Here is a 24,306-nt window from a genome sequence, read left to right on the forward strand (position 1 = left end):
TTTGATTTGTTGGTGCCACCGCCGAGGAGGTGGAGCTGGTGAAACACAGAAAGGATTCATCTACACAATTGATTGTCACCCAAATTAATTACATTGGTGAGGAAGAAGAAAGATCCCAAAATCCAAAAAATAAAAAGAAACTGTTAGATGCGTTGATTGGTCCATCAAGGGGCCATGTGAATTAAGAGTTCAAACAATACTAATAGTAATTATAGTAATCAAACTTCGAACCTACTCAATTGTAATGGCGGCGGCGGTGGGAGTAAGATCATGAGAGAGAGAGAGAGACCATGATTGAGAGTTTTATAGAAGCCAATGCAAGTACAGAGTAACCGATAGCTGCTGCCGTCTTCGCTATGGCGAATATGGCAAAGGAGTCTCGATTGAAGATTAAGGAGGAGGCGGCTAGGCTGCAGACTCGGTTCAGATCGTGAAGATTGAAGAATGAAGACTAGTCAATTAGGTTTGGGTATTTGATTAGAGACTCTAATTCAATGAGTCTGATCATATGATAAGGATTTTGAGCCTTACCTTATAACCAATAACATATGGACATCTGTCTCTTTTATGTCATACAGGCCTTGCAGGCTTTTTCCTTTCTGAAAATCAAGGCCCGGGCCTGAACCGTTTTTTTAATACCAAGGCCCGGCCCGAACCGTTTTGATGAAAAAAAAAAAGGGCCCGGCCCGTACGGGTCGGGCTTTGACAGGCCAGTCCGGGTTTACGGGTTTTTGGGCTTTAATGCCCAGCCCTACTCCTAACACATATCACATGACAACCGGGTCACTCCTTAGATCATCATATTCAGTCAACTGGACTTGACAATGCTAGAGAATTTATATCGAAGACTTTCGATGATTCTTGCATTGGGACTTATATTGGACATCATATTCCCATAAACACACCCAAATAATCTTGCGGAAACTACTACGATGGTAGCCCAAACATTGATAATGCGCACCAATCTCCTTAAATCTACTTGGTTTGATGCAATTTCGCATGCAACTATGCTAATTAGTCTACGACCCACCGCTACTCAAACAATCTCTGTGTTACAGCTAGTGACTGGGGACAAGTATCTTGTACTTACGCATATTTGAGTTTGCCAATTGCGCCACCACATCGTACTATGATGAGTCTTTTTAGACGAATGGGCAACTAAGTTGGATTTAAGACTCCAACAAATCGTCGGCCACTTAATGCCCTTGTAAGGCGATCTTCTTACCGCTAAATTTGCGGATTGTCACTTTGATGAGACAGTCTTCCCATCGTCAGGGGGAGATAAGAATACGGATGTTCAGCAGGAACGACAGGAATTGTCGTGGTCTATCTACTATATCTCATCCCAATCCCCACTAAAGTGACGAGATCACACATATCTGCTGCAAATATACTTGCAAGGATGGACGTCCCTATGAGAGGACGTAACGCCATCCTACACGGAAGTAAGCATAGCACCAACACAATAGAGAGTGACACTCTAGCGTTATAGGTCATGGCCCTAACTAGGATGCGTGGGAGGCCCGTGGGTTCGAAGGATACTTTGGCACAACCCAATCCTTGGATCATCGACACTCAAAATCAGTCTCATGAGAATCTTCCAGAATATGGTTATCGTTGGGAGATGCCTCAACATCAGAACCTATTCCTGAGAATAAAGAGCTCTATGAAAATTACAATAGTGTACATGAGACGTGGGATATAAACTCCATCATGATTGATGATGTATTCGCGCATTTCATTGCGCATGAGGTTGTTGAGTCCAATGATATCGAACCACGCTCCATTGATGAATGGATATTGATGAATGGATGCCAATGTACAGAAATTTGGCCTAAATGGAAAGATGCGATCCAAGTTAAGTTGAATTCTCTAACAAAGAGGAAGGTTTTCGATCCAATGATGCCAACACTTCCTATACATAAAACATGTTGACTAATGGGTCTTCATTAGAAAGCGTGATAAGAAAATGAGATGGTAATCTCGCCTTATGGAGCAAGGCTTCTCACAAAACGCCCTAGAATCGACTACAATGAGACATATTCTCTCATAATGGATGTCTTTGCACTCCACTACCCTGTGAGTTTGGTAGTTTCCGAATAACTGAACATGCAGCTTGCAAATGTGGTCACTACGTATCTCTAAGGGGATCTAGATACGGAATATACATGAAGGTTCATGGTGAACTTTATTTACCCAAGTCAAGTGGCTCTAGACTACGGAGCGCGTTTACAAGGAGGTTGAAACACTCACTAAAGTGACTACTTGATTGGGAAGAGATATGTCAACGTGTTTCCATAACAAGTTTCGAATTTTATCGCGGTTCATGTTGGACATGATTTTCATTAGAGGCCTTAAAGAATTAAGGGATACCGCTGAACACTTGAAATCCGATTTCGAGATGAAGGATTTTGGGAGAACACAATTATGTCTTGGTTCAGAACTTGAGGATTGTGTTGATAGATGCTTAGACATTTTGACAAGGTCAAGCCTTCAAGCACCCCCATGATCATCCGTAGTTTTGATCATGAAAAGGATCCTATTCGTCCAAAGGACGATGACGAAGATGTGCTAGAGACAGAATTGTCTTACTTAAGTACAATAGGCGCATTATCGTACTTAACTCAATGCACAAGACCGGACATCTAATTTACCGTGAACTTGTTAGCTTGATACAGCTTTGCTCCAACGCGACGCCATTGGATTTGTGTAAAAGATATCTTTCGGTACTTGAGATGTACGATTGATATGTGTTTGTTCTATCCCTACAGAGAGACAATGAATTCGGACCCATCATATGTCAAGAACGCCACCAATAGTGGTCTGCGTTCCCTCTCCCCATCCCAAAACAACATAAGTGTTTTGGAAGGTTTTGCTAATGCTGGATACCTCTCTGACCCACACAAACGTCATTCTCAAATTGCTTAAGTGTTCACCATGGGTAAGACCACGATATCTTGGAGGTCTACAGAATAGACCCTAGTCGCTATATCTTCGAACCATGCAGAGATTATTGCTCTTCACGAAGTGGTTCGTGAATGTATATGGATTGGATCCATAATTATGCAATTTCAAAATAATTGTGGTTTGAAGTCTACCATAGATGAGCCTACAAGTATTTATAAGGATAATGCTGCTTGTTTTGAACAAATGAAGCAAGGCTACATCAAAAGCGACAACACCAAGCATAATCAGCAACAATAGACTCTCTTCAAGATCAAAGTGAACTAGGTTCGATCTGAGGACAGTATGACAGACTTGCTCACTAACTCATTGCCTAAATTCCACTTTCGAGAAACATGTTGGTAGCATCGTTTGCAGAAGTTATCTGAACTCTCATGACCGTTGTCATCAGGGGGAGATGCAGACATCAGGGGGAGATGTCTACATGTATGGTCTCGAAATGTGAAGGGTGTGTTGTGCTCCTTTTCCCTTCGACCGAGGTTATTTTTGTCCCACTGGATTTTTGTTACTCGGCAAGGTTTTTAATGAGGCAACGAGAGGAGTACCACGTTTGGGCGACACAAGGGGGAGTGTTCAAGTAAATCCAGAATATGTGTCTGGTCCACACTCAAGGTTACTTGCTCTAGTTGAAATAGGCGTAGAATTAGAGATAATTGCTCTAGTTGAAATAGGCTTAGAATTAGAGATAATCTCAGAGAATCTTAGAGATATCCAATTAATGTAAGATTATGTTTTCATGCATGTACAACTCTGATTCTATGCCTTGTAATCCTCTATATAAAGAGGTCCCTATTATCAATGAAAGCACAACAAATTCTCTTCCAAATATTGATTTCCTAAAACAATAACAACATTAATATATCAGATTTTTAGAAATTTTTCTTTTACTTTTTCAAGTCTTTTCGTTTAAAAATTTGTTACTTTAGTTTTAGCCGTTGAATCTAATTCATCGCATTTTTTTGACCGTCAGATTAGAAATAAAAGATATATATATTCATATTTTTATTTTTCAGAACAAACGAATCCAAGCCATTTATTTTGAAATGAATAAATCTGAACTGTTCGATTATTGATCGTTGGAGGCAGCTCAACGACTCCAGACATGTGGGTTCCATATGTTGCCTTCACTATGCTTTAGACCTTTTTCTTTTTTTTTTTGTCCTTAGTGCAAGTGCATTTTTCCCTCCATCTCTCTAGCGCGTCTCTCAACTCACTCAATTATTTTAGTGGATGCATGATAGGGCCCCTGTCGTGTCCCCCCAAGCCAAAATGGCTTTCATCCTTCAATCATTAGTCAAAATGACTCGAGTTTTGACGAAAAAGTCATTTTAACTCCACATTGGATTGGGATAGAGATGTGGGTTAGGCATTTTGGCTTTTAACTAAAGGGTTGGAGTTTGCCTTATCATACAAAACTCTCTTACAAGTTATTATAACAAATAGTACTTGAACTTATCTTTCATCTTATCGATGGTACTTGAACTTCAATTTTGATCATAATCAGTTCTTGAACTCTTCGATTTCATTTTGAATGGTACCAATCGCTAACTTCCGTTAATTTTCCGTTAAAAACTGACATGTGCATAGCACATGACCTATTTTCAAGGATAATTTGACGAAATATCCATTAAAATAATTTTGTAAATTAGAAAGTCCTAAGTAATATTTTATCAAATTTTTTTGGTTACATTTTTATCAATTTGTATGTTAATAAAACGAAAAGTTCAATTAAAAACAAAAATAAAAATAGAAATATATAAGTGAAAATGAATGATTTTACAAATTTATCCTTCAAAAATCAGTCACATACAAGGCATGTGCCATCTTTAAACAGAATATTAATAGAAGTTCTGTTAAAATAAAATGACAATTGGAATTGGTCTACTCATTTCATTTCATAGTCCCTTTATATAGGGATAGAATTACAACGGAAACATCAATTACATTAAATACATTGAATGTTGATTGATCTATAATTGTGCTGATTGATGGTAATCGCTGATTCCTTGATTCCCTCTCCGTTAGTCTCTTTGACGAAGGCACATAATTTGTTTTTCCTTTAACACTCCCCCTTGTGCCAAGTCAAAGACGAAATGGTGCATAAGTTGTTGCCTCACTAAAAACCTTGCCAAGTAACAAAAAACCCTGTGGGACAAAAAATACACCTTGGTCGAAGGAAAATAGCACAACGCACCTTTTACATTTGAGTATGACATGTGTGTGTTAGACTCCCCCTGACGTCTACACCTCCCCCTGATACTTACATTAATCAGGGGAGCTTGGAAAGTCTTCGTATTCCTATGCTTTTCACATGTTTCTCAAATATGGCCTTAGGCAATGATTTGGTGAACAAATCTGCCACATTCTCCTCAAACCTTACTTGATTCACTTGAGGAGCGCCTGTTGTTGCTGATTGTAGAAAAACTTTGGCGATATGTGTTTTGTATTATCACCCTTGATATATCCTAGCTTCATCTATTCGATGCAAGCTGCATTATCTTCATACATGCAAGTAGGCTCTTCAGTGGTAGAACTCAAACACTAGTCCCTCGAATATGTGTAATGATAGCTCTTAACCATATACACTCACGAACCGCCTCATGTAGAGTGATGATCTCTGAGTGGTTCGAGGAGGTAGCCACAAGGGTTTGCTTGGTTGATCTCCAAGATATCGCCGTGTTCCCAATGGTAAATACATAACCAGTTTGGGAACAACCTTTATGTGGGTCAGAGAGGTACCCAGCATCAGCAAAACCAACCAAAACGTCATTTGGCGTTTCGGTGTAGTGAGTGGCGCTTTCGCCATCAACATTTACTTTAGGGATTGCAGTTCCATCTGCAGTCCCTCTTGTCTCTCTGTAGGAAATGAATAGTCCCAAGTCAATGGTTCCTTTTAGGTATCGAAAAATGTTCTTGATACCATTCTAGTGACGCTGCGTTGGCACTGAGCTAAATCTAGCTAACAAGTTCACTGAGAATGCAATGTCTGGTCAAGTACATTGGGCTAAGTACAATAATGCGCCTATTGCACTTAGATAGGGAATTTCAGCTCCCAACACCTCTTCGTCATCTTCCTTTGGACGAAATGGATCTTTCCTTGCATCCAAACTTCGACCGATCATGGGAGTGCTAGCAGGATGCGCTTTGTCCATGTTAAATCGCCTGAGCATCTTTTGGACATACGCAAACTGGTGGATTAGTATTCCACAAACTCAGTGTTCTAGTTCAAGGCCTAGACAGAATCGAGTTTTCCCAAGATCCTTAATCTCAAATTCGGATTTCAAGTAGCTCGCGGTTTCTCTTATTTCATCAAGAGTACCTATTATGTTCATATCATCGACATATACTGCTACAATTGCAAATCCGGAACTTGTTTTCTTTATGAATACGCAGGGGCATAATTCATCGTTCTTATATCCCTTCCCAATCAAGTAGTCACTTAGACGGGTATACCACATCTGCCCGGATTGTTTCAATCCATAAAGTGAGCGTTTCAACCTAATTGCAAACGTACTCCGTGGTTTAGAGTCACTTGACTTGGGTAATGTAAGGCCATCAGACACTTTCATATATATCTCTGAATCTAGATCCTCATAGAGATATGCAGTAACCACATCCATGAGCTGCATTTCCAGTCCTTCAGAAACTACTAAGCTAACTAAGTAGCGGAACGTTATAACGTCCATTACGGGAGAGTATGTCTCCTCGTAGTCAATTCCAGGGTGTTGTGAGAAACCTTGCGCCACAAGGCGAGCCTTGTACCTCAGGACTTCATTCTTCTCATTACGCTTTCTAACAAAGACCCATTTATGTCCTACAGGCTTTACACTTGGTGGGGTTAGCACTACAGGACCAAATACCTGTCTCTTTGTCAGAGAATCTAATTCTGCCTGGATTGCTTCTTTCCATTTAGACCAATCTGCTCTTTGTTGACATTCTGCAACAGTGCGTGGTTCAATATCATTGTGCTCTATGATTTCTTGAGCAACAGTGTATGCAAATACATCATCAATGTGTATGGAAGATCTTTCTATCAACTCATACGCACTCTCATAATCCATTGAGATTTCTTTGTTCTCTGGAATCATTTCAAACATCGGAGCGTCCTCCAGTATTGATTCATGGACATAACTATAATCAGAGACAATCTCATGAGAGGGATTCTCTACATTGATGATTGATGGGTCAGTTTGTGCCTTACTCGCCCTCTTCTTCCTTGGGTGAGTGTCAATCGAACCAAGTGGCCTCCCCCTCTTCCTTTGGGGAGCCACGGCCTCAACCACACCTCCACTAAGTGTGGTTGCAGCGCCTCTATCTGCGGCACCATGCCCCTTGTTGGGGACTTCTAACCTTGCAGGCATATTTCCAGCTAGTATATGTGATCTCGTCACTTTTGCGATATCAGTAAACGTATCAGGCATCGAATCTGCTACGTTCTGAAGATCGATTATTCTTTTCACTTCACTTTCACTTTGTGAAATGCGGGGATCAAAATGAGACAGAGTGGGGACAAACCACGACAATTCCTGTCGTTCCCTTAGAAAATTGCTTATCTCCCCCTAACGACGGGAAGACTGTCTCATTAAAGTGACAATCCGCAAATCTAGCGGTAAAGAGATCGCATGTCAAGGGTTCCAAGTAGCGGATAATTGTTGGGGATTCGTATCCAACATAAATACTTAATCGTCTCTGAGGACCCATGTTGGTGCGCTGTGGGGGCGCAATAGGCACATATACTGCGCAACCAAATATGCGTAAGTGTGAAATGTCAGGCTCATATCCAGTTACCAACTGGTACGCAGAAAATGGTTGGCTAGCTATGGGTCTGAAACGAATAAGTAAAGCTGCGTGCAATATTGCATATATAACCCCATGCAGATATAGGCAGGTTGGTGCGCATAACCAATGCCCTAGCCACCATCTGTAGCCTTTTGATGGTGGCTTCTGCAAGACCATTTTTGTGTATGCACATGGGATACAGGATGCTCTACATCGATCCCAATAGACATGCAATAATCATCAAATACTTTTGATGTAAACTCTCCAGCGTTATCAAGCCTTATAGACTTGATAGGGTGATCAGGGTGGTGAGCTCGTAAGCATATAATCTGTGCTAGGAGTTTTGCAAATGCAGCATTTCTTGTGGACAATAAAACGATATGTGACCAGCGTGTCGAGGCATCCACCAGAACCATAAAGTACTTGAATGGTCCGCATTTTGGATGGATAGGTCCACAGATATCTCCTTGTATTCTTTGTAAGAATGGAATGTTTTGTTTTGTATCTTTAGCATAGAAAGGTCTCGATCCTGTTTTTGCTAAAAAGCAGGCTTTGCAAAACGAGTGATGTGCCTTTGAAATAGTCAATAAGGCATAATGGGAGGGAGGTAGTGCTTCTGGTACTTCAGAAGACAATGGCTGCATTTGAGCAATACTAGGACCGACACCTTGCAGTGTGGCGGATTTTTCTCCCATTTTATTTTTCACTCGAAAGAAGGGATGTCCGTGTGAATTCTTTAAAATATGGATCATCATGTCACGACCGGGGTGCCCTAGGCGGTCATGCCAAAGCCTGTATGAGTCAGTGTCCCACATTTCATTGTTTGTGACAGCATATGATTCAATGATCTGAATCGTAGTGAGGTACAGTCCACTAGATTGACTCATAAGTTTCTCTAAAATGCGTTTCCTTCCACATTCATTAGAGGTAATATAAATGTATTCAATTCCATTCTCACAGTGTGTTTCTACATGATAACCGTTGGCACGAATGTCTTTGAAACTTAACAAGGTTCGATTAGCTCTTGGTGCATATAGAGCGTCTGTGACTTTAAATGTTGTGCCATTAGGCAGCAAAAATTTGGCAGTTCCTCGCCCTTTTATTACTTGTGATGATCCAATCATCGTAGTCACAGAGGAATTATAGGCTATTAATTCAATGAATAATTGCCTATTCCTTAATATGGTGTGGGTAGTCCCACTATCAACTAAGCACTCAAGTTCTCCTCGATTCATTCTTGGTATCGAGTAAATAAAACGATCCTAGCGCACGCGCGTGTTGATGTAGGCGTGCGTAGCGACGTTTTTGGACTTGAGAACTGTGCCGCTTCCGCTCTTTTTTTTCAGCAGTGGGCCGGGTCTTTTCTTTTTCTTTTCTTTTATTTCTGTTTTTTTTTTCTTTCTAGGCCGGTGGGGGGGGGGGGGCTTGTTTCTATATATATATATATATATATATATATATTTTTTTTTTTTTTTTTTCTCTGGGTCGCAAGGCCTCTTTCTTTTTTCTTTTTGGGCCGGGTCTTCTTTGGGTTCTTTTTTTTTTCTCGTCTTCTGACTCTCTTGCTAGAGATCTGGCCGCCGGCGTTCAAGTGGCTGGGCTACTGTGGTGGGCAAGCGGACCGGTTGGGCTGCGTAGGCGGGCCGGGTGGGCTGTTGCAGCAGCGATGGATGGGGGCGCTGTGTGCGTTGGGCGAGTTGGCCGCACGGGGCTGAGGCGGGGATGAGGAGCAACAGCGATGGGATCTGCGCAGTGTTGGGCCGGATCGAAGGCAGTGATGCGCAGGGCTGATGGAGGCTAGAGATTTTTTTTTTTTTTTTTTTTTTGAATTGGCGGCAGAGAAGAAGACTTTTTCTTCTTAGGGTTTTTTCTTGGTTTTTTTTTTCTCTCGACGGAAAGAAGAAAGAGACTAGAAAATTATGGTTTTTTTTTTTTCTTTTGGCTATTGGCTCTGAACGTGCTGATAACGTGTTAAAGTAAAATGACAATTGGAATTGGTCTACTCATTTCATTTCATAATCCCTTTATATAGGGATAGAATTACAACGGAAATATCAATTACATTAAATACATTGAATGCTGATTGATCTATAATTGTGCTGATTGATGGTAATCGCTGATTCCTTGATTCCCTCTCCGTTAGTCTCTTTGACGAAGGCACATAATTTGTTTTTCCTTTAACAAGTTCGCGATTGGTACCATTTAAAATGAAATTTAAGAGTTTAAATACTGGTTGTGATTAAAATTATAGTTCGTGTACCATCAACAGGACGGATGATAAATTCAGGTATCATTTATGATAATAACATTTTTCTTATTCTCATCATTGTATGATAAGGATGGCTATATCTTTCAAAAACATCATCGCTATGACTCAGGGTAATTGTCAAATTATCAATGTTAAACTACATGAACCATTTCATAACATCGTGCCCTAAGCCGTCTCGTGCCCCTCAAAGCTTGAGTTGGGTCCCCCCCGCTCCCCCCCTCCCCCCCCCCAAAAAAAAAAAAAAATTGTCAAAGCCACCTCTTTATGTTTATTTATAATACTTTTATTCGATGGATAAAATTAAGATTTAAAATTTTATAGGAAAAGATGGATATTGAGCAACTCTAAAGCATCTCTATAAAAAGGAGCTTCAAACCTGCTTATTGACATTATCAATGGTACATGTGCAACACCTTGGTGTATCAAAATGCTTGTTTAAGATATCAAGTTGTTACCTTCTTCTTTTGAAGTAATTCATTTCAAACACGTTCTTAAAGAGGCTAATTTTGTAGTCGTTGTTGTTATTGCTAATTAAGGACATTTATGTGAACCTTGTTGCTTTTTGGTCAAATTCTCTCCCCATTCCCATGTGATCAATATTCAAGCTTGATTAGATCCGGCCCGAAAGCACTCTCACGTACATGTTGAAGATTACCTCCCGGAGAAGGCAATCTGCTACAAACTGATGCATATCAGTCCCACATCAAAAACAAAAATGAGGCTCTACTTCAGCTCGCCTATAAAAGGTCTCTCTCTCTCTCATTGATGTTGCGCATTTACTCTTTGCCTATTGACATTCTATCAACATTAATACATAAATTGACTTAGGCATTGGAGAAGTGAAGGCCGTTCACACAATCTCCCTCTTGACACCCGTGTATTACATTTGACAGGTGGCAGCTCCACCCTCCACTTGCCTTAATCGTGACCATTTCGCCCGATTCTGAGATGGGTGATAGTTGTTCCCCAAAATTTCAAAAGAAAATGACCCGAAAATTCTTAAGCTTCTAGAGTTCTAGTTGTGTCTAGAGTTGATGGAATGGAATGTTCCAATTCATGAACAATCAACCAGAACTCCAGAAGTACACCAACTGAAACGGATTGTCTACCGAGGTGAGGGCATTTGGAATTTCTTTACTTCAAACTGGGAGTCTTTGCATTTTCCCTGTTTCATGGTGGTTATTGAAGTATTTTGTTGAAAAAATAATTTAGCGTTCCTCTCATATACCCACTAAAAGAACAAGACAAATCATCTCATACAATAAATTACAACACAATGCATTCCTACTGTAACAAATACCGAACATAGCTCACAAGGCTCTCGGGAAATTCACAAGGCACGCGCCTATATGCCCAATATAATGCACACCCCTTAACAATAACGAAAAAAATATACCAACAAGGGCAGGAGTCGGACAACTATTCCATTAAAAAAGAAGTCCTTTCTTTTTCTTTTTCTTTCTCTCAACAGCCTGCACGAACCAAAATATAGGTGAAATCCGATGCCAAGGAAGATGATGAAACAAAATTACGATCTCATGACTTAATTGAATTACAAACTTCTTTGAGGATATGATCCGACCAATAGGTTAAGGATAAAACAGCAAAATCAGTCACAACAATCGGAACATTATGACAAAAACATTGCAAAAATTACTCTGTTCCCTTCATTTTCCCAAACTGAATACAAAATAAGTTGTAAACCTGCGATTATTTTCTCTTATTAAAGTGAAAAAACCAAACATTCTTACAATCATAACCAAAACCACAATATCACAAACCACTGTAGGGTGTTAATTAGAGATATAATCTATACTCTGTTTTGTAATACACTCAAAACCTCATATTTTTATCAAAACCAACATATTTTACAAAGCATCAAACATAGATTCTTCCCATGTTCTTTTACTTCATATGCTTGGTTCTGTTTCTATAATAGTTTACTCCATAACCCCAAAGATGTAACTGTCAATTTGCAGAGCATACAAAGATCTAAGAAGGTATACAGCATCAAAAAGTGAAGGTGTCATTCAAATACGGCTCACCTACTAGAAGAAAGTCCAAAGAAGGAAAATTACACACCATGAAGTCCCTAAATAACATCCATTACTTGTATGAAAAGAGAGTAGAGGTACACAAGACATGCTGTAGAAGACATCTAACACAAAAATGTTGTTACTTCTCAATGCTAAGCAATTTGTTCTTTATCATTCATCTAACTTGCTTTTAATGCACCTTTTTTTTTTTTTTTTCCCTTCTTCCAATCATGGTTTCTTCTATATCAATCTATTTCATAATGTATCTCCTCTGCTTACCTTTTACCCACTCTTTACTTTCAACCAAGAGATATGCAACGGAATTTGACTCACAACTATGACCATGTTTCTTCATCCAACAAGGAAAATGTTGGGAAAAAGCTATGTCTAGTTCACATCCTCTCTGTATGACACTTCTCTAGCCTCAAACTGGATTTCCCAACTACACATATGTCAATACTGGCTATGTTTCATTCTAACACACGTCTAAATTAGAAGCCAAAAGAAAAAAAGAAGAAAAAAACTACAAAAACAAAGTTCCATGCCATTTAAACAAAGAGAGAAGGTTGGGGATTGAAATGATTTACCCTTAGGATAAATGATCTCAATGTGAGCACAATCGTATCTCTAGCACTGCAAAAAGGAGAGGAACAAATAAGTACGGCATTTTATATCAGGAGGGTTAAAAGAACAATAACGCAACAAAACATTTGATCAACATAATTACAAAAAACATCCAAATTACTACTAGTCCACTACCAACTCACTTAAAAACCCATGAAATCAATATTTTGTTAAACAACCACATCCAATCAAAGTAAAATAATATATTAGAACCATGGCATATACACCTATGAATTGGGATGCATGACAAATATAACAAGTTTATAACTCTATTCAAGTACCAGATAAACAACTCTCTGCTTTCTGCAAGCTTTGATAATGCATTAAAAGAAATCAGGAACATGGCAATTTCTCCTGTATCCAGGTTTACCACTGAAAGCCGGTGAAAAAGTTTCTAAGTTTCTCTTCAGGGAAATAAGCAAAGATAGATTTAAAGTTTTTTTTTTTTTTCATAAACAAATATAAATAAAGTCCCATTGGCAGTAACTATTGTCCAATTGAGTAAAATAAATATTCTTCTAACTAAAGGTAGGTTGTAGAACATATGAAAATGAAATTACATGCAGGACCAAGGAGCTAGTGAAACTAGTATAATCCACGATGTAAGTTGGACACATGACTAGAGACTAATCAAAGTCCATGATTGGTCTACCTAGTTCTGGGGTAGATCCAAGGAAATACAATTTCATATTTACAGAAAGACAAACAATGGAAGCTGCTTTTTCCCCCCTCCCTTTTGCATGGAAACCTTAGTTGCTTACCAGCTATAATCTGCCTGGTCATTGTCTGTTTTTAAGAGATGCTGACTACCACCAGAACCAGTTAGCACAAACTCTGTAGGGCTTCCATAAGGAATTCCAACCTAATAGATGAGAGAAAAAAGATCAGTGAAATAATGTAAGAACCACATGCAACAAAATCATGAAGATACTAATCCTCAATAAATCAGAAGCAAATTATTTAGTTCTAAAATCAGTAAATGGTCCACTGTAGTATCCTCAACCCCCACAATTACTGCAACTTAGAGCTAAACAAGCCTCCATAATTCATGTAGAACATCAGAAAGATTAACAAGTAAGACATCATACAATAGTTGTCGGAGAAAACTTTTCATTGATTACAGCACCACTGGGTTCCGTACGCTTAATACTGTAACTGTCCTTCTTAATGGCCAATATAGCAGGTTCCCATATATCAAGATATCCTGTCTGTAAAAACAAAACACACATTAAAAAAAGAAATATAAACTTCCATCTAAAAACTAGCTAAACATATAAGAATACTCCGTAAAAGTTAGAGATTTTCTTGTATAAACATACCGCCTGATAGATTTTAAACGAAGAATGACCTTGATAATAATTCTTCTCTATCTGACCTTGCATTTCAGGATCTGTGAACAAGGGAAAAGAAAGAGTATAACAACCACAGGATTTTGCATTGAGTGATATTTATGAAGAAAAGGTAACCATTTAATACAAGAAAAAAGACGGGATTGTGGATACTGGATAACGTTTGGCACTAGGTGGTGTTATTAGGGGTATGTTTGAAATCAGTCACATTCCCCACAGTGATTAATGGAATACCAAGGGTAAGTTTGGTGCCTCAAGAAGGTTGGAGGCAAGGTGATCAGTTGCCAATCTTTGTTTTCACACTTGCAGTAGAGGTGTTGAGCAGACTAATGGAAAGAGCCATGAGAAACCAGTTGGTAGAGTTGGAGACCGTAGAATCCACCTTTAGGGGTTCTAAGCCTCACATAACATTATATTACCTATTGGGACATTGCCATGGCCCCAAATTGGTTTTAGGTGGACACTCTAATTATAACATGGTATTAAAGCCAGGTTTATTATAGACATATTACAATAAGAGCATCCTCCCAAAAACTAATTGGTCAAGGCCCATGGGTGGAGGCCCCAAGTTGTGATATTATGCTAAAAGGCTTATACTTATCAACGTGGGGGTTTACATTCCAATAAAAGCCCCCCTTACGTGAGAACACACATTTGCCAAACACATGCACCAAATATTGGGTGATATGGAGCACTAATTCCCACTTCGGGAGTTGATCGAGCCCCCACATGATTGGAATGAATTGGCTGGCTGCTCTTCCACGGTGTTAGAATTAGATGAGAAAATCTTAATTGAGTGACTATTCTTCTGCATCTTGCATGTAGGAACCAAACTAGACTAGGAAACACATAAGTTTTAAAAAGTTCTATAAGCATTAATTGGCTGTTTAAGTAATCAACCTCATCTCAATAATAAATATCTTCATCAAACTCTTGCAACAGGTAGAAGCGCTGCAAACAGGGAGACAAATGGCAGAAGTTTCTCATTTGCAATCCGCAGATGATAAACTCTTCTGTACTACATGGGATGAGGGAAAATGGGGCATGATCTTTTCTTTTTCTTTTCGCTCGGTATCAGGCTTCAAAATCAAAAGCCTTGCAAGGAATTAATAAGGATATAGAGCAACTAGCTGAAGTTTTGTTGTGGAGTGGGATATTGATTAATATCTTTGTCAACATCTTCCAACAGGTAGAAGGGCTGCAAACGGGGAGACAAATGGCAGAAGTTTCTCATTTGCAATTTGCAGGTAGTACAATCTCTTTACTTCAGAAGATCAGAAAAAATGGGGCACAATGATAAAATTCTGAAATTCTTTTGCACTCAATATGAGGCTTCAGATTCACTGAAGCCTTAGAGGCAATGGAAAAAGCAAAAACCAACTGACTAGCTGGATTTTTGTTGTCGGCTGGGATTGTCAGCCTCGATATAGAGTTTAAAGGGTACTCCAAGAGCTCAATCCTTTATGAGGCTTCAGATTCACTGAAGCCTTGGAAGCAATGGAAAAGGCAAAAACCTGAATTTTTGTTGTCAGCTGGGATTGTCGGCCTCGATATAGAGTTTAAAGGGTACTCCAAGAGCTAAATCCTTTTGTGTTTCTCATTTTCAAAATGCTCATGTGTTAAGAAGTATTAAAACAGGAAGCTAAGTCCTCAGTGCCTCAGATAATCCATGCTTCACATTAATCACACTGTTGGCTATCTAATGTGTGTGTGTTGTAGGTGCGTGTGTGTGTAGGTCCGTAAAAATTCCAAGCAAGTCCCTTAGGGTATGGATAAGAACGTTCAGCAGTTATGGGTATCAAACCTAATCTCTGACCCTTGTGAGATGAAATACAAAACCCATAAATAAGATATCATATATGAAAGATGAAACAACAGTCAAGCTGGTATGTATATTTATATAACAATGTATCTTAGTCAAAATACTTACCACAGACAATCTTTTTGTTCTCATTTGCAAAAACCTTTACAAGCTCTCCCTACAAACGAAAAGAAGTTACCCAACAAACAACAATTAATACAGTCACAACGGAGACACTTGGATTCAACATGTATTTAATTAAATCATTCGAACACTTATAGCACGACGCAGAGGATTGAACAAGTGATGAAAGAACCAAAATCTCATGATACAGAAATATGAGGACAATTTAGAAGTTTTGGCCATAAATGGAAATCTTGCCATTGAAGATTGAATTATTGATGATAAAATGGGGAAAGCTGCCGTTATTTTGTCCCTTCTGAGAAGTATATTAATGACAAAATAGCACCAAAAATATTGCAATTTTAGACCTTGGTGCCACATGATTCAGAGGGGATAAAGACCAACGTGATTGCTTTGTTATTCTAAGGTGACTAACTGCCAATTAAACAAAATTATTCTAGATAGATACATCGTAACTTTCTGTGCACAATGATTGAACATCAAACTAATTAGCCACCTCATGAATTTCTTTCATTTCAAGCCTCACACTGGGAATTCTAAAACCTTCTTCCCCCATCCCAACTGAAGATAGAGGGGCTGGTGTTGGGGGGTGGAGAGAGAGAGAGAGAGAAAGGGAAGAGAGAGAGCTTGCAGGGAGGACAACCCACATTCACCAGACATTACCCTGACATCAAGATACACAAGCCATCTCTTTGTAACTATAGTTGAGACAATACCTTGCGATTCCTGTTATCAAGAGGCTGGACTTCAATAGCAAGATATGTATGAACATCGTCAGCAGTAATTAGATAGTTTGGTTGCTTTGCTCCTATCATCAGAAAGTCAGGAAAACTTAGAATTGACATGATATAGGGAAAAGCAAAAGTAACCAACATCCATAATGTAAGAGGAAAAGATCAGTACCCTCGATATAATTAACTGATCCATCTTCCATATGGCGTACCCACTAAAAAAAACAAAAGACTTATTAGTATTGTCCCACATTAGTTTAGCCATAGTGTTTGTGGGTGAGGGAGTGGATGATGTTGAGGACTCTGAAGGTATATTCAAAACCACACCTCAAAATTGCAACTGGTTGTCCCATTGATAGAGTACCCGCACGCTTGAAGTTCTCTCCCCGGAAAAGCTTCTCCTGAAATTTGGAGGTTCTCGATAGCTGGTAATGGATCATCATCTGCAGCTGCATATTGCAACATGTTAGGTTTCAAAGCATCCAGTTCACTGCTAAGACGAATAAACAAAGTTCAAGGGTAGAATGGATCATGACCCTCAGAAAATGAAGAAGACGGTTCTTCCAAAACTGGTGGTAGAAAATTATGATACGAGGAGCCGGGGTCATCAGGTGTTGTTGTGTAAGGAGTGTTTCCTGGACTCCAATTGGTTGCCATTTCTCTCTCATTTTGGTTTCCCTCAGGATCTTGATCATCAAGCTCTGTGTTCCTGACAGGATCACGAAATGTGACCTGTTTATTGGTGGTTTCTTCACTATAACGAGTTATTGGTGCATCACCTCGAGTAACATCAAGATGAGTAGGTGTATCTTGTGCTGCAGAATTCCTAGTAAACAATTGAAACACTTGAGTGAGAGACTGCATTCTAACTTCAAAGCAATTCACACATTATATGGCTTTAATTCTAGGTAATAACAAACAGTCTATATATAACGAGGAGAAAATTTCACTCATATTTCAACATTTTGTGAATAAGTGAAGACAAAGAATGAAATCTTAAAGCACCCAATATTTGAAATGTTTAAGCTTTTGAGAAATAAGCTATTCGGAACTGATATGATGCAAAGTTTGTTGGCTTGATGCTGCTTGGCCCTGTAAAGACCATAAATTGGCTGTCAAACTTGACGGGATTCATGGCTTTTTTATGCATGACACTCTAAATTTCCAAAGGTCTATCAAGAAACAATAACTGGTTCTTGACGCATGAGTACTCGATCAATTAGTGATCTTTGCTGATTCACCAGCTTATAATCTTGTGTTGGGCCTCAGGAATCTCGGACCCCCCCACTGCACTGGTATTGTCCCCAACTCAACTACCTAGGTCTAATACATTGTTAGGACCAACATAAATGGTCAGGGTAGGCTCCATGGACCCATCCACGTGTGGAATATCATCCCAAAATGTTGGTGCAATTCAGTGATGATACATAACCGACACTTCTTGTGTTCTTCAATGTCAGACAATTGTGTTTGGTCCACATTCCTTACAATGAGTTTCTAGAGTGATTAAGCTCACCATAGAGATCATACTAAAATGACGCTTAGCTTATAACATTACCAAATGGCTGGAGTGAGCTGAGAATATCCAGTAGGGTGCTTTGCCTCTGAAGTGAAATTCTCACTGACTTTGGCAAAGGGAAAAAGGCTAACAAAGGGAAAAAGGCTCTTTGGGATTGCAGTGTTTTGTAATTGGGTAATTTGGATGGAAAGGAATAAATGAATCTGAATATGATGGAGTGGGGCTGGAGGACCTTTGGAAGAAATTTAGGTTCTTGACAGCGGCTTCAGTTTCGGTTAAATTTAAAGACTAAACGTTCTCCACTCTTTTTCTAGACTGGAAGGCTATGGTGGTTGAGTTTTTACGTTTTTGACCTAGGGTTTATCTCTTTTCTCAGGCTAGTCTTGTTGTAGTCTTCTGTGTTAGTTTGATTTCCTGCACTAGCGGTGAACTTGTCCATGGCTTTCTTTCTTGTCTCTAAGTTGATCAACATTTGTTTCAAAATAAAATAAAATATCATTGAGTGTTAATATAGCAACATATAATGTTTGCCTACAGGACCCAAAAAAAAAAGAAGAAGCTCAAGAACAAAGACAAACATTTGCCTGATTGAAGGAGGTCCTAAGACAAAGAGGAACTTTGATTGTAGGAGGTCCTGGGTTAAAGTCTTCAATCCCCATTCCTACTTATATGTTGATTTCATGGTACAGGGCATTTACCAGCCTTTGCCTCTCCATGAGGGCAGACGACACATGAAGCCCATCCTATGTGGGATCTAGTGGTTGTCCAACAAAACAGAAGGAGTAGACTAGCTTTACTCTCTCCTTTCACCATTTAAAGGATAAAAATCCTCCTTCACATCCCCCCGCACTCCTTATTAACCAAATTGCAAGTTGCTTCACAGTTTGGAAAGATTAATTCTATGAAAGACTTTCCAGAAGTTTCAGTAGAAGCTGAAATAACAACTTGGCACTAAATTTCCAAAGTAAATCATGGAGTATAGCAGAGCCTTTCATAGTTAGCACTAGTAAGGACCTAACTGATAGACAAACTCTAAGACCACCTACAAACATTTGGGTATGATGGATGAATTAGGATCGAAAAACTGAGTCTTTCATCGGGTTTCAATAAGATATTAAGATGCATGCTGGACCATAATTCATCCATACAAGACCAATGAACAATAAAAATCCAATGAAATCAGAACCCACCAACAAATGCAGATGGTTGTAATGTGTATTCAGTTCACAGAAGCAGTCTCCATTTGACCAGGCTCACCTGCTAGCAAAAGGTGAATACCTCCCCAGGTCATTGGGTTCCACATTCCTATTGACAACACCATCCAAAGCACTCTGATCACGACCCAATAGATCCCAATCCCTGGTAGTCTGAACATCAGAAGCAGAAACGGGTGCTTTTCCCTGGGAATATGTTTGCTGAGGAACCAGTTCAAGCCCATTTTTGTTCTGCTTGAATGCATATGAACATGAGAAGTTTTTTATGACATGATAAGAGGAAGAACAAGAAGACATGAACATACTGAAGTTGTCAATACTGAACCAAGAGAGTGAGATGGTGACTGCATGGGAATGTTAGAGTTATTCAACTCTGAGTTCCAAGGTCGTAAATGATACTGTGACTCCTTTAGTTTTGTCTGTTACAAAGGAATATACATATCCAAATAATCAATTTTTGTGGAAAAAAGAATGTGATTCATAAAGACTTATGATAGCATTCCAAGAGAAGGTCTAACTTTAAATATTTAGCCCATCAAATTTCCAATACATACCTCAGTAAGAAGGAGCTTTTCTTGCAAATGTTTAAAAAGAACCTGTAAAATAGCAGAAGATCAAAACACTAAACTTCATGCATGCAATTTAGAAGTACTAAATCTGACTTGTTCAAGAACTGAACTCAATTCCATTTGTTTCCTTTCTTTTTTTCCTTTTTTTTTTTTTTTTGGGGGGGGGGGGGAGAGAGAGAGAGAGAGAACAAGGTACTTCTGCAATCTGCAATTATAAAGATTTCTTTACCGGCTAGCATGATAAGATTATGTTGCATTATTTTTAACATTCAACAAATTGAAAATGATTTATGAATCCCACTATATTTTCCTGTTATTCATCCTGAGACATGAATAGTCTTTAACATATTATACTAAAGTTCCCCGGTTGACCTTGACATTGCTGACAATTGATTGGGCATCAAGAACGGGTGGCTGCAAAGAGTACTCTGCAAGAAGTGGCAGCAAGGATGAAACAAATGTCGATCTCTCTTGCTGTGCATCCTGACACAACAGAATCAAAACAAAAAAGTATTCAATTAAGCAAAACAAGACAACTAACAAGTTTGTAGGTTTTCATAACAAGAGTGCACCAGAAACAATGGAGCAAAAGCAAAGCACCTGTAATGCATATGTGAGGCGTATATTTTCCTCAATTATGTCTTGTCGGTAAGATAAAGCTTTTGATGCAGCATCAACAAGATCCTGTTGCTGTTGATCAAAGGCCTAGTAGCAACAAAACACAATAAGAAAGAAATTATATTTATATGATGCCCATGTACCCAGAAAAAAAAAAAAAAAAAAAAGGTGGAGGGGAGAGAGAAAGGGTGCAATGTAAAATTGTAGTAAAGAATATAAACAAAATTCTGCCTACCAGACGCATATAAGCAATGCGCTTCTCCAGAACATATTTTTCATTGCGTATTTGTGCTTCCTATTAAAGATTCATAGTACTAAATATTAGTCACTTCAATCAACAAGGAGTTCAAATGGCATATAAGTCTGAAACAATTCAAAAATAAATTCCGCTGCCATGTCAATATCGAAATGTCATATATGCCTTTTACCTTTACGGAATAATCAGACAGATGTTTCCGTAATTGCATGATCTCTTCTTCATGTTCATGAATCTTGACAATAAGATCCTAAAAAATGTAAATTTGGTCCATCAGAAAGTAGATGTAAATTTAGTCCATAAGAAAGTAGACCTTAAAATAGAAGATGAGAAAATTAACATCTAGTATAAATATATGGCCATACCTGCTTCCAGAGGCTTCTAGGATTTAATTCAGTTATAGGCATCAACCCTTGTCCAGAAAAATTGAACCTTGGATCATATTCTCCTTGCGTATTAAACCTACGGCAAACACAAAAGCTCATCTAAATTTGTTCAGATAAGTATTCAGATATGTAAACACGAATGCTTCATTGTCCCCATTTGAAGTGAAATACCTTCCGGGAGAGAAGGATGTTGTGGATGGTGAAGATAAGTGAGACAAGCCAGCATTATCCGCAGGCTGCTGACTACCCGGAAGTTCCTTCATTGTTCCATTGATCTTGCTGCTTGAGGAGTGGGTTTCCGCATTACTTTGTAGAGGAGCATCAGCCCTTGGCTTCAGACTCTCTTGGTGTAGAACTAGTGTACCAGATGGATCAAGTACAGAAGTATTGACCGCACTCCTAATCCTATCTTCTTGACTACCGACAGGGGGAACCGGACTACTGACAGGGGGAACCGGTTGATGAGCTTCATAAGATCCTTGGACGCGCTCAGACCAAGGATCATCGGAACGCGGCCTTTGTGCTCCCGATTCCTCTACTTTCTGCCAATGTTAAAATTAAAAAAACACAAATGCATGACGAGGGCATACTATTACTGATCCAACTTGACGAAGAGGCATCAACACTACCAGACTAGAGTATAATCAATGAACCGGAAATCCGATAGAAGAACTACAGTTTGACTGGATAAAGACTGCAGTCTAGAGAAGCAATCCTTTTGTACTGAACTTAACAAGCTACATCATTATTCTGAATTCCGCCGTACACTAGTTGAATCTATCATTCACCACTAATTTTCTAGAAATGAACACTAAGACAAGACAAGAAATTCCAAGAAATAAGTAAAGAAAAGGGGAAAATCTCGAGGACTCACATATCTATCGAGCTCAAGAATCTTGTTCTGAAGCTCAGTCCTCAATCGGATGTTCTCTTCCACCTGTTGCTTAATCGTGGCCTCCGCAGCTTCCACGGCCTTCATAACCTGAAACAAGCTGCTATCATTGTTGTTGTTGCTGTTGTTATTAGGGGAGCGAATAGGATCACCGGCGCCGCCGGAAATCGCCAGCCCGGAGAATTTCTCAGCGAATTTCCGATCGTAACCGTTCTCCATCGTCGTCCTCTCTCTGCGTTTGGGCTAGGGCTTCTTGCTCGCCTTCACTCCATTTGATTCGATTTCGTCGTCTACTGCAACTCTGCTCGTAACTACTACTGCCTGCTGGTGGTGGTGACGGCTTCAGTTCCAATCTCTGAGAATTTCAATCGGAGAAGAATGGTAGTGGTGATAATGGAGCCAAATCCAACAGAGTGTTGAGAAATGAGAAGAAGAAAAATACTACACAGTTTTCTCCGTAAAGTCTCTACCCGTATCATTTAAATATCCTTCTTTTTCGTTTTAGAAAAAATTGGTTTAAAATTTTGTAATAAACAAAAAAAATTGGTTTAAATTTTGTAATAAAAAAAACTGGATTAAATTCTTAAAAATTTGAAGTTTTGCACTGCAGGTTTTTTAAATAATACATTTCACCTACTCTACTTTTTTTTTTTCCCTAAATAAATGCTCCACAAATTTATTTTTTATTTTCTCTTAGAGGAAGCTTTTGAACAATCTCAACTTCACTTCCCACTCTATTGTCCCCTCATATTGGCTCTCATCTACCTTCGATAATGTCATGAAATTCTATAAGAAGATAAATCAATAGCGTAACGCCCTTCAATTTCGAAAATTTGTTAAAATTCCTTGAGCACAATTTATAACACTAGCATTCAAGTTAAACCACTTGAACCAAAATTCAAATTTTCAAAATTAAGGGGCGTTACAGAAAGTGGTACCAGAGTTTTTAAATCGACGAAATTCAAAAACTTTGAAAGCACTGCTCTAATACCACTTTCACCATGGGTGCACCCCTAAAATTACTAAGGGCACCACCCTATTTTCCTTTTCTCAACTAATATTACTACTCACCATAATAGCCACTCAGTTACCTAATTCCACGTTTGGTAACCAAAACTATCGAAATGTCGGAACTTAGGACTCCAGTTACCCGAGGAACGGAAGGTTCGCGACTCTCGGAGTACGTGAGGAAAAACATCTGAATCCAGGTAGGGGATTCGAGACTCTCCTCGATTAGTGGTTTTATTATATTACATTTGTATAAAATGATGCATGTTTAGTCCATGTAGTTTGGTGGACGTTAAAATGCAATGCGTACTGACCAAACTGTGAGAGATGTGATGGCTTGAGAGCGAAAGGTGGCACTGACTTCCTTGGGTTCGATCCCCTTAACCTCCGAAGGGTTAGTTACGCTGGTCGTCCAGGTATTCCGATCGTAATGACGGGCCCGGTACGTGTGTGTAACTAGGTAGTGGACGCTCTCGCTACGATTACCTAGTTATAAATTAATTTGAGTTAAGGTCGTGTAGTGGGTCTATGGGACCGGCCATCAGGTAATACTTGGATTTAGTGCCGTATTTATTTAAGCATCATGCATTAGTTTTCAAGTTGAAAAACATTATAAAGTTTGTCGTTCCTTGAAATCTTTAGTTTAACCATGTTTTCATACTGGGATCCCAAAAATATATTTAGTAGTTTCAAATCTAGTCGAGGTAGAGTTCCTGTAGAGCAGCGAGGACGAAAGCTCACCCCTGCAACAATGTGGACGCAGGTACTGTGCACTGGTGACAGGACAACAACGGACGGAGCTGGGTGTGCGGTACAAGTTCGGTAAATCATCGTTTGGACTTTATTCTAAATTCTATTTCTCGAACTTTGTTTTCCGGAACTTGTTGGAAGTGAGTCTTGTGTCAACCTTTGCTAAACCTTATTTCTTGAAGTTTATTATTCATATCAAGTTCTAGACGAACAAACTGAGTAGTGGTTTAAAGATTTCACCTCAAAATTACTTGTAAGCTCCGCTATACGTTTACGAATAATTTATTAAACAAAATGTCTAGCGGCTCTCTAGGATGTAAATCGAGCGTTCGGTTTATGTTTTAGAGACTCGCAGCACTGTGAAGTGCTTAAGATGATGAGGTGCAGCTTGGGACGT

At 39.1% G+C, this 24,306-nt stretch overlaps 1 protein-coding gene across 2 annotated transcripts; it reads right to left on the reverse strand.

Annotated features, from left to right (window-relative positions):
- Positions 1-11,202: 11,202 nt before the first annotated feature.
- LOC133720646 (uncharacterized) lies at positions 11,203-22,626 on the reverse strand. Of its 2 annotated transcripts, none has more exons than XM_062147056.1 (20): positions 22,134-22,626; positions 21,431-21,801; positions 21,239-21,335; positions 21,046-21,123; positions 20,853-20,912; positions 20,600-20,704; positions 20,372-20,482; positions 19,985-20,026; positions 19,736-19,849; positions 19,474-19,661; positions 17,234-17,523; positions 17,025-17,140; positions 16,870-16,912; positions 16,683-16,774; positions 15,952-16,000; positions 13,992-14,062; positions 13,761-13,880; positions 13,434-13,534; positions 12,636-12,681; positions 11,203-11,484 (listed from the first exon to the last, which is right to left on the reverse strand). In XM_062147056.1, exons 1-20 carry the CDS (start codon positions 22,368-22,370, stop codon positions 11,440-11,442), a joined length of 2,376 nt encoding a protein of 791 aa, XP_062003040.1. In that variant the 5' UTR covers positions 22,371-22,626; the 3' UTR covers positions 11,203-11,439. The 2 variants fall into 2 exon arrangements, with proteins under 2 accessions (XP_062003040.1, XP_062003039.1); XM_062147055.1 differs by having other exon boundaries at positions 17,025-17,146.
- Between the last annotated feature and the right edge of the window lie 1,680 nt (positions 22,627-24,306).

This window comes from Rosa rugosa, chromosome 7 (assembly GCF_958449725.1).
Source record: "Rosa rugosa chromosome 7, drRosRugo1.1, whole genome shotgun sequence".
NCBI classification, from domain to species: Eukaryota; Viridiplantae; Streptophyta; class Magnoliopsida; order Rosales; family Rosaceae; genus Rosa; species Rosa rugosa.

Bases quoted from the DNA above. Each gene is read 5' to 3' on its own strand.
- LOC133720646 (XM_062147055.1), bottom strand. From the start codon at position 22,370: ATGGAGAACGGTTACGATCGGAAATTCGCTGAGAAATTCTCCGGGCTG. The intron at 21,336-21,430 runs GTATTTCACTTC...TGTTTGCCGTAG, and splicing joins ACATCCTTCTCTCCCGGAAG to GTTTAATACGCAAGGAGAAT. The intron at 21,124-21,238 runs GTATGGCCATAT...TACATTTTTTAG, and splicing joins CTAGAAGCCTCTGGAAGCAG to GATCTTATTGTCAAGATTCA.